This window comes from Micrasema longulum, unplaced genomic scaffold, assembly GCF_059751315.1.
Source record: "Micrasema longulum isolate JH-2025_06_02 unplaced genomic scaffold, ASM5975131v1 h1tg000255l, whole genome shotgun sequence".
Lineage (NCBI taxonomy): Eukaryota > Metazoa > Arthropoda > Insecta > Trichoptera > Brachycentridae > Micrasema > Micrasema longulum.
The window spans coordinates 117,499-129,395 of record NW_028277460.1 but is presented as its reverse complement, the minus strand read 5'-3'; the positions used below and the strand labels follow the sequence as shown (position 1 = coordinate 129,395).

The following is an 11,897-nucleotide window of genomic DNA, read 5'->3' as shown; positions in this document are numbered from 1 at the left end:
TATTTGTTGTATCTGGGATTTCATTTAAGTGTGTTTCGGGACTCGGTTCGTTAAGGAGCTGTTGCGTCATCGCGTGAGAGGTGGGAATTAACGAAAAGCCGAGGAATTATCGTACCGAAATAAAATAGTAAATGATAAAGTAGTGATGTAAACAATCAGTGAAATTTATTTCATTTTTAAAAACCGAATTAATATCCGATTAGGTTATGGGTTTTTTAATAGACGTAGGGGATGATAAAATGTTTTAATGTTTTTTATTCATTGATTGATATATTTAACACGCCCCTTAATTTATTAAAAAATAATTTAAGACTCTTTCTATCTGGCCGCAATACACTCCCACTTGGTTTTAAATGATGCACTCGCTTACACAAACCTAAACACTTGCTCTCGTATAAATACACACAACCTAACCTGTACATTAACTCTCATATAAATACAAACAAACATACCCTATTACATATATATCAGGATGGTATTGTAATAATGCTGTATTTTGTACGGACTGGAGCCTGGCTAAAAGATATGCGAAGTGAAATGCTTTAAACACGTTTTGGAAACAAATTGGAACATGATTTGACCCACTTTCAAGATAGATTATGTTCGTACGTGTAAATTTACATACACAATATTATATTGTTTATAAAAGGTGTTTATTTATCTATGATACGTAAATTTATAACCTAACAATGCATAGGGTACTTCATAAATATACATAATTAAGTGTATCTCCATCTTCTGTTACATGAAGAAAGGTGATCAGTCTTATACTTGAGGTGCCAGTCCAGAAACAATTAAATTTTTTTGTCGAAAATCACTTTACACACAATTATTTCGCATCGAAATAGCCAAAAATCGAATCCGGGACCTCAAAATGGTAAGTGAACGTACTTACCACTACACTACGAGGCAAACTTATCTTCACTTGATTTGTTTTTGACGATTTTTACCTGAAAATAGTCGTCGAGTCGAAAACACGTCCCCTCACCTGTCTAGAATACTAATTCTATTTCACATTCGGACACGCAATCTTATGTAAAAAACAATTAAATAAATATTTTGACAACGTTTTGGTGTCGTGCCTATGTCATATTGTGAAAATACTAAATAGCAATACTAAAGATCTCAGTCAGTCGGTTCCGATAAACAGGTCGTAATTCAGCTAATGCATTTTTTAAAAATAATTATTTATTGCCCTTGCATGGGAATACATGACTTGATCAGTTTTACGTTACAGAAAGTATCTTTACAATAAATAATACACCGGATAAATATTTTAATATTAGAAACAAAAAATAAACTTAAAAGTACAAATGAAAACTCAATGTTTCCCAAAAAACAATTCCATGGTTTATTTGAATAAATAAAAATATTCAGGTTTGCTTTTGGTATCTAAATGTTTTTTTAAATTTAATTTGCTTCTGACTGGTTGAGAAATTTACATTTTTCTTTTTGGAGACACCTCGGAAAGGCTTCAACATGTTCGGACTGCTACCGCAACATTTAGCGCTGGTGGACTACCAAATTGCAGATTGTGGTCGTAAAATCAGATAGTCGCCGCAATTCGCATAGCTCATAAGTCGACAACTACTTCTAATATTGCGTATTTTTTTATATATAATCTTTTAAAGAAGCTAGGACCATCCAATAACTCATAAAAGCCCCTAGTTTTATCTTCTATCTGTGGACCTACAGTACAAAAATATGATAACTATTTTAGAAAAAACAAAACTTGCTGATAGAAAAATTCATTCTTGTACTCTATCTTAAAACTAAAAAAAACGGATTAGTTTTGTGTTGTGGAAATTGTGAATACGAGACCTCGATTTGGTTAGTTTTAGTAAGGCATAATCAGTCCGACGTGCAATTGTCTTTTTAACACAGTACTCGGGGAGGCACCTGCGAGGGAGCTACGGAAATACGTTATTTAAATTCCTATTTATCTGACCACTCTTCGACGAATATCTTCTAAATCTTTTGTGCTGTATTTTCTTGTATTTTTCATGAATGCGCTGTGAATGTACAACCGTATTTGATTGATCACAAATCGACAAGGTTTATACTACGTTAGGGTTAAAATGAATGCCTTTAAAATTAATTTTAAAAAATTCGTGCAATTTTTTTGAAAAATTAAAAGTAGTATTAAAAAAATTGATTCGGTAATAGTCGGGCGCTTTTACTGTATTTAATTTATGGTATTTTGTTTATGTACCATACAAAATCCCTATAGGTGCAAAAATTGAATTAACAAGTGTTTATCTTTGTTGCAGGAAACCCTCGTAATAAATGTGCTCTGCAGCCTGGCCACAGCCTCATGGACTGGATCCGCCTTGGGAACTCAGGGCGAGACTTGACGGGTACAGGAGGGCGGATGAGAGCTATCACTCAGAAGGAACTAGCCGCCCACAATCAGCAAGGTACTTTTTTTTTGAAGAACTACTGAACTTCCTTATTGGGTTTTGTAAATTTAAGGGCCTTACTCATATGCTTGGTATAAAGTTACGCCTAGAAATAGTGGTAGAATACGGATGGGAATATCATACTTATAACAGTGGTTTAATAAGTATGGTTTTCCCGTCCTTATTCTACTACTATACTTAAGCGTTAAGCCTCATAATGTTCTTCATGCATATTTAGTAGTAAGATTTTTTTTTGATGTGAACGTGTTTTAAGACTTTTTGTTATTGTGCATACAGCTAAGGTATTTTTTGGCGTCTTCGCCCATATTTAGGTATGATTATCTGTATTTACGAATTACATATAGAAATAATAGGTTGTTTACAATAAACATCAGTTTTTTTTCTTAGCGTACATGTTCAAAAAAATATTTTAATACATTACTACGGTATACAGGCATACATGCTAGTAGTTACGCCCACAGTTTTACGTCCACCTTGTGTACCTATTCCGCGCCCTTAATCAACAAATTAACACAATTTGACAAAACATTTTTTTTCTTTACATTTATTCAGTAATTCAAGTTTAAATAACAAAAAGTACTCTGACCATACTTCAATAGTACTAATATTAAATAAATTAAAGTTCTGCTAATTTATGGAAGTTGCAAACTCGCTAGTTTTTGCTAAAACTTTCATGGAATATGTTGGATATGCATGTTAATTAGGTTTTGCTAATTTCTATTTGCACAACTCTTGATTCTAGATTGTTCTACAGTTAGTTTGCGTGTTTGTGACATCCCTATGGGGTGACTCAGGATGCTAAAATAATTAAAACTTTTGAATAAAATTAAAACCTTTTATTCGTCAAACCTGCTCTCATCTATTAATACATACGTTCCAATAATTCTTTAAATATACATTTTTTAATTTATTTTTTATTATTGTTTACGGGTATGTATGTTTTTCATTACATTCATTATTTAGTTTTAAATTTAAATTACAAAGGCTTAAAAAAAACTTCACAGACGACGTTTTCCAAAGAAGATGTTTTTGTTTAGAAATGCCGTAACCACAAATTGGAACAATTATTTCGTTCTCTATGCTCTATAGTAAACTAGTTCGCGTGAGAATGTAATATTCAAACCAAGCATATATAGGGAAACGATATATTTCATACGTGAATATGAAAGTCGACTCCCTAAAGATAGAATGGTGGATGTTACACATTGGGTAAAGTGTTCACCTATCCCATAAAAATGAGCTCTGTAAATTTGCCTAGACTTCTTACTGCCATCATAAGAAAGAAGGACGTTTCTGAATAAAACAAAAAACGGAGAAAATAAATATTTTTTAACTCGAAAATTGAAAAGTTTGCTGTGTGAAAAATACTACGAAATTAAGTATATGATTATGCGACAGTATGTATTATGGTTTGCCCTAACGAAATATATACATTAATTGTTTCTGGCTAGAAACACCCTTTTTATTTAGTAATTAAGTAAATGTCTTTTTTTCTTAGTGTTAATATGCCAATAGATTCTACTCAACTAAATAAAATAGACGTTACTGGCCATTTACTGCTTTTCAAACCAGTAATGCCGACCCAATAATCAATTAACTTCAAAATTACCAGCAGATCTTAAATTTAATTGAATACGAGTAAGTACATTCATTTCAGATGTTTTTAAAAACGGAATAGAAGAAAAAATAAGTATTTTCATCAGTCTTTTATAATCATATAGGTCAGAACAGCCTTTTATATTTAGTAATCTTCAAGACTTTTTACAGTTAAGTCTCATTTATTAGTGAAAATAATAGGGTTGTGGTTATTTTATGAAGACAATTTAAGTACCAGTCGATGCGTATTTTTTTCCTGATTCCTTATGTATTTAACTCATTTTTTAAAAAAATATTAGAAGCGTAATTTTTTCTTATGACGGCAGTATACAATCAGCAACTTCATTTTTATTGAAAAAACATCTAATAAAAAAAACATTATTTCTGATGGTTACTTGTAAGATTTCTGTTTAATAAAAAATATGGCGTGTATTTTACATTCAGTCAAATATTCATTTAATTTAATTCTTGTATTGTTTCCAATAACGTAGCAGCTTATTATGTTAAAATTGATTTCTATCTTTTGTATACCTGTAGCTTTTGAACTTAAATCAATTGTTCAAAATATTTCTTTGAAGCAGAGAAAATTTTATTTTGTACCTCAGCAGGGATTCGCTTTTATGTATTATTTTATTGTTGTGAAAATTATATTTTTTGAAATTAATGTTTAATCAAAGTATAATTCATGAATTTTATTTAATACTAGTTAACTAAAACTGTACACAATATTTTAAGTTTGTCCAAAAGTTTGTTGACAAAATACTGAATTTCACCCCCTCGGGAAGTCATTATGATTAATGTAAGTTTAATTGTTTAAACTGTATAGTTTAAAATACGGACTTAAAATTGTGTAATATGTGCTACGTGAAATTTATAGTATTTTTGCGTTTTTTTGTGATTTGAATATTCAGTTTTAAAAAACTTTTTAATAAATTCAATAATTACCAATGTAACGTTATTATTCCAATATTATTCTGATGGTGAAATAATAAAGTTTAAACAATACACTTGCGGAGCTTAAAAACTACGTGCTAATGAAATTATTAATTCGTCAATATGTCGAAAAAATGAATTATTAATAACAATATTTTGAGTTTGTCCAAATTTTTTTAGACAGGTACTGGTTTCAACATCCTGAAAGGCTGTAAATATTAACATATTACAACAGAGATAAAGAACATTTTAGATAAGGTAATATAGAAGTCTAGGCATCTACAGGGCTTATGACCTGTCATTGGCTGGTTTAAGTGTGGTTATTACCTTCTCTAAAGTGTTCTTCATCTCTGTTGTAATATGCTAAAAATTTTAATAATATTTTCGTAATTTAATTTGAAAATCTTATTAATTTCCCTTTCAAAGAAGTTATCTGTATCTTGAAAAATAGGCATTAATTACATAGCTAATACTGATAAAGTAAATAATACTAAAGTGATAAACCAAAAACATGTGTTTTGCTTTTTCAATGATTATTATTATTGAAATTGATACAGCTTGTACTTGTGGACAAAAAAGGAATGTCACTTAAACTAAGCATTCAAAACACTAAATATAAATTTAGGATGCTTCCTAAATGACCTGTCGGATTACTATTAGGAGATGAATGTTAGGGTAGATATGGCAAAAACGGCTTTTTCCTCAACCTCAATCTGCTTATGCGATGGTACATCTTTTCAGTAGTATCTATGGCGCGTCGAATGCTGGACTCCAAGCTATCAAAAAGAAGATTGAAACATTCAAAGAATGCTTAGAATATCATTCGGAAACAAGGCTAGCAAAGAAAAAGCATTAAGGCGCAAGAAAAAACATAAAAAGCTGGTTTGTACAATCAAGAAACGAAAGTCAGGGTACTTTTTTAAAAAGTCTGAATATTTTATGCGAGGAGAGAAGTACAAAATACTATCTTCGAATCATATTACAAAGAACAATTCAAGGATAACGCAGTGTAGGAAGAAAGTCGTATTTCTTGACTTGGAAACTTAAGAAAATGATTCAATGTAGCTCCAAATCTTGATTCAGAACGGCTGGCTGCATATTGCCATGATAAAAGCCAACCTCCACTGCAGACTGCAGAATGGCACCTTAAAAAGAAAATTGTGTATCGATATTTCAATAAAGTTAAAGAAGCCCTATAGTTTCATTGTTTTCTAAAATTCCTTCTCAGAACATGTATCCGCCTCTGTTAAAATATTTGTCTTTTTAAGTTCCGGCGCGGCGTGGGTGAATTCCAATGTCTATTTAGCTACAAAAATATACACACACCTAATTAGAATATTATTAAATATTTTTGCTGCAAAGAAAAATGATTCATTGTATTTGATTAGAATGGATGATCAATCTTCTTTGATTTTCACGGCATTACAATATCCTAGACTGGAAGAGTTTTTTTGATAATGTTCTAAACACTTAAATCATGGCTATCACTAGCAGCCTGTGGAGTTATGTTTTATTTAAAAAATATTTTATTGTGCACAAAACTACCAAACAAATGTTCCATCATATAAAGTTTAGGACCTTTTGCATCTATAGGAGATTGTCAATTTTTTTAATTTTTTTTTTATTTATTTATTATAAAAAATAATAACGTATCCCTAGCTTTATGACACCAAGAGCCCCGTGTTGAGTTAGGATACGGTGAAAGTGGGAGCATGGATATTATTAAACAATAGGAAAAATAAAAAATATAAATTATTATCAATTATTAATTTGTATTTCAATAAATATCTGGACAACACGCTTAATAGTATATAATGCGATATGCAATAACTCACAGCAGTCTCCACCAATGGTATTCGTTTTGGAGAACTTAATATGTTCATTCATTGACTCAACTTAAGTGACAATTTCTTGAGCTTATGTATGGATTGGCGTCTAACTGTTAAGTTTATATTAAAGTGCGCCGGTGTCCTTTTCATTACTTTAGAAACGCTTTTCTTCGTAGTCGAGAATTCGTTACCAGGAAGTTTTCAAATGAAAATTCCGAAAATTGCTGTAATACGCAGTTAAAGGAAAAATTCCATTGGGTTGGCTTAGAAGAGTTTTATAAAACATATTGAACTAGGAGATTCTGCGTTTCACACACATACTTTTTTGATGATTTTGCTATTTGGAAACATTTATTAAAATTATTTTTAAAGTGTCTTAACAACTCTCATCTTGTAAATTTGTTTGAGTCTTAGTTTTGTTTTATTTTCTTATAAATATTTAGCTAGCAAAAAAAAGTTTTACTATTTTTTTTAAAATATGGCCTGGCTGCTGAAGGGATGGCGATCCATGTTCAACAAGCGCAAAATTTAAAAACCTGAATAATTTTCCCACTTGCCTTAATTCTAAAGAAAAACAGAAAAAAATAACTAAAGGAATATATATGATACGTATAATCTATATCTTCCTTTTACACGTGTTCGTAATAAATATAAAGCCTAAGATAACATAAGCGCTATAAATAGATTATTGTGTGCTATTCAATATTTTGATTCCCCTATCAATTTGAATTGAGGGTAGCAGGAAAATAATATGCTAATTTATTTATTCATTTTTTGGTTGTTATGGGTTAATAGGTGCCTATCAAACATGTTTTAACCACTTTTTCGCCTGAGAGATCTCATTTCGACAGCATTCAGCCTATTTTAGCCCTTGTTTGTCATTCTAAATTATCATTAATAAATCAATAACGTAATTAGCATTTACAAAGTTATTCTTTATTTAAGGAATTTTTAGTGCTTGACAGCAATATTTACTGAAGGCAGGAGGGCTCACACACGAACAGAGATATACACCCATCAGTCACTTATCATTATGAGCCTTGGAATTCCTATGGAGATCTGATGTCCTGAAAAATGGTTAGAACGTCTTTAAAAATACGAGTACTGCTACATGTAACAAAAAAGAACTTTGGAAATTTTGTTAGAGCTATAAGCTAAAGATGTAAGTTATTTATTTCCTTTGTGAAATTGGTCGCGGAGTCTGAGGTGCTGATGATGACTGTAAGATGACCAACGCGTGTTTATATTTGAATTGTTTTTTTTTTAGACAGTCAAAGCAAAATCATATTAATTTTTAATTTCATGTGTATGAAACGATAAAAAAATGAATCAATATATAAAATAAAAGAGTAATGTTTTTCTACTTTAAGTACCGCCTATGCCTCAATTTCTACCCTCATTTTGAGTTTTTTAAATGCTTTGTACCAACCTTTAACGTATTTATTACCTGCTGGTCAAGGACTCTCCTCCCCTATCGTATCTTCTGCACCTTTGGCGATTCTTGTTAGCTTTTGTAGTTTGAACAGTGACCCAATTGTTTCGCTCCATATATTAAGAGGTTTACCCCGTAAACAAACTAAAACTCTTCTACAATAGATCGTATATGTGTACCACAAATTCTATGTAAATATCGTGATGTATAGTCTATGGCTGTATCTTTTTTAGTTCTGTGTGTAAAATTGAACAGAACCCTGAACAAGCATTTTTTTAGAAAAATACTGTGAAAGAAAATCGAGATAAATCCACGCTTGAGGTCCCGGGTTCGATTCTTGGCAAAGTGGATGTGAAATACTGATTTTAATTGTGGTTTTACATTGCAATATTCAATTATTATTCGTATAATGAATCAGTAAGTGTTTTTAATTAATTCAAAATGCGATTTTTAGCATTAGTTCTAAGTGATCTAGAATATAATTCCGCGATTTAGTCTCTATTTTAGTCTCACCAGTATGAATAATTATGTACCTCAGAGGCAGACGGATGCAAATCCAAACGTCAAATGTTCAACAATAGCTTAAAGAATTTTCTTTCTCTAAGTGATTTCTTATAATTCAAAACATTAATTTGTATTTTCAGTGTCTTAATACTTTGGTTCTTTCATTATAAGACTTACATTTCTTCAAAATCAATGGACATGATCATAAACTGTATGCGAAAATCGAAATGTCATTTAATCAAATTCTGGATTTGCATCCGTCTGCCACTGAGGTACAGAATTTATACTGGTGAGACTTATAATTATTAGTAAAAGTTCAGCATAAATTCTAAAGACTAATAAATTTTAAACAAGCGATTTCCCTTGAACAAATTTATTATATTTCATTAATGTGTAAAGTTAATTAATTAATTTTTAAACATTTATAGTAGGACAATCAACTGGTTGGAAATTGTTGATTTAACGAATCTCATAACATTTAATGTTCCTAAAACTAGTACACGACTAATACAGACAGGGCTATTTTGTACCAACTAATCTTGTACTAATTATTATATTCACTGTCTATTCACACACCACATTAACTTGGCAAAGAATTTAGCTCTATTGGTATATTTTGCTATTCAATATCAAAATTTAAAGAAATAAATTGTGTGTTCGAGTTCCATTATTGTTTTGGTGGTTTTATTTATATAATTTACCGGATCAGGTGTCAAAGGAGTCGGAGTCATTTTCAAAATTTTTATTTGGTTTGAGTCATTGGTTTTCTCGAACGGGAATGGATTACTTAATTAATTATGGATAACTTATATAGCGCCATTTTCGTAATAAAATACCTCAAGAGCGCTTTACATGGTGATTCTATTGTTAAGTTAATTTAATTGAAGCTTTTAAATTTGTAATTTAATTAAAATAATTTATTTTGCTGTCACGTGCTACGGATTTATTCAAATGATTTAGAGAACAAGTGGGTTTTAAGTTTTTTCCGAAACATCACTTCACTTTCACAGCCTCGCACCTCTGCTGGGAGAGCATTCCATGCCATAGGGCCTGCGACCGCAAATGCGCGTTCACCAAATTTAGTGCGCTGTTTGCGTAGAGGTATAATAACTTTTCCTCTCGCCGTAGACGTAGCTGATCTAAACGTGAGACGCCTGGTCAGCTAGTTCATCTGGAATGCATAGTTCCCTTAGATATTCCGGAGCCGAGTTGTGCAGTGACTTATACATAAGCCAACAGAGTTTGTATTCGACCCTCTGTGGAAAACGTAGCCAGTGTAGTTCCCGAAGTAGTGGAGTGATATGACTGAACTTAGAGATTCCGAAAATAAGTCTGTGATAGAATGTGGAATAACTGGTGAACGACCAATTTGTATATATAAACGTAAAGTGTAATAAAAATGTAATAGGTAATATAATACATAGTATATTAATATGTATGATATGTAGCATGATATGTGTAAATGTATAAAATACAATATGAATATGTACTTATGTGCGAATATATATGTATGTGTATTTAAAAAAAAAGGATTAACCCGCTCAGCCTCTATTAAGAGGCTTGTCAGCAGGTGGGAAAGATGGGATATGAAAGGAGGTTATTAAAAATACACCTCAACACCAAGACCAATTGAAAAAAAAATATTTCTTGAATTTTTCTCTTGCTGGCGGGAATCGAATCTGCGACGCCAGTTTCACCGTCTAACCAACTGCACCACGGCGCCTGTCATATGTGTATGTATATGAATGTATATTAATGAATGCATTACAAGTGCCCCGACTCAACACGGATTTTCTAGCGAGTCAGTGCAATTTTACAGGCATGGGTCTTTCCTGATTGTGTCAATATAAACTGTGTCTCTGTCCCTAATACATGTTTGTACAATGTTAATAAGTTTGTTGCAATAAATTTAGATATGAATCACTCCCTTATGAGAAAATCCAGCCTGTCTGCAAACATTTAGACATACTAAAAACATTATTGAATTAACTAATTGGTAAAAAAAGAAGTGTAAAAGTAGGGAAAATTGTTTTTAGGCGTTGCCTAGTAGGTGAATTGGTTCAGCCGGATAAATCTCACCCACATGATAAAGGTTTCAGTCCTTTTACTTCACAAATGTTAACAGTGGAAGAGTCTAGTAAATGTGGATGTTTAAACATAGGCATACTAGTGAATGTTACACAGCGTGTAAAGTGGCCAATTAAACCAGACAATGACAGGTTATTAGCCCTGTAAATGCCTAGACTTCCATATTCCCTCATCAAAAATGTTTTTCCTCACTGTGGTCACAAATTAAGAACTGTTTAATAGAAGCCTAGAGGCATTTTAGCTTATCTTTTATAGAAGATTTATACGTCGTTTATTGGGGTCAAAATGGGGTATTTGGACCCAGCTTGGTGATGTCATGCATAGATTTTTTTGGGATTAATCTTAATTCCCGATCCGTTTTGATCTGTCAAGCTTGTATTATTTATATAATATTTTTCTTTACGTTATGTAAGTTACATTTGCTCTCCTTCGATAATCAGCCATTTCTTTTGTAATATTATAAAAAGTGATATTAATTCATAATAACAAAAGGGTCTTTTTGTTTTGTTTTTTTTTCTGTTTATTTTTTGTAACGTTGCATTATACGCATACTTGCTGAATTTACTACTAACTCCTCTATGTAAGTATTTTATTTTTTGTAAACTTTTTAAAATGTTTTTTTTGTAGCTAGAATTCCATTCGTCCATGCGCTTTGTAGCTTCAAGATGTTTGATAGTACTAGCTTTCGTACCATGTATATTAAATTTATTTTTACCTTAATCTTTAACTATAAACTGGGTCTAAATTTCTTACTGTCAATGCGCTCTGTAGCTGCAGGATATGTTGGGATACTTATTGAACGGCGCCCCTGAAGTGATTTTCCACAAAAATGACGCTTTAAAGATTATCGGAAAAAATAAATAGCTAAAGTTTATGTTTTACTTATTGTAGGTAGTTTATAAGTAATTTCGTAATAGTATTTCTCAAACTTTTCTTACTAATTACGTAAACAGACTTTCTGAAACTCGCATAAACTTGCGGATTATTTATCAAGCAAACTTCGCTCTCCGTTCCTCGAATTATACATACTTTTGTATCATTATTCTATTTTGAATTGGACGTTCAACAAATACCTATTATTTTCTAAAATATAAG

General features: G+C 31.4%; 1 protein-coding gene across 1 annotated transcript in view; it reads left to right on the top strand.

Annotated features, from left to right (window-relative positions):
* The first annotated feature begins 2,275 nt into the window (after window positions 1-2,275).
* The window catches only part of LOC148283179 (cytochrome b5 reductase 4), a 38,803-nt gene continuing 29,181 nt past the window's right edge, over window positions 2,276-11,897 (top strand). The window contains exon 1 of the mRNA XM_088223917.1: window positions 2,276-2,417. Within this exon, the coding sequence (XP_088080043.1) occupies window positions 2,315-2,417 (103 nt within the window). The 5' untranslated portion in view covers window positions 2,276-2,314. The remainder of the gene's footprint in view (window positions 2,418-11,897) is intronic.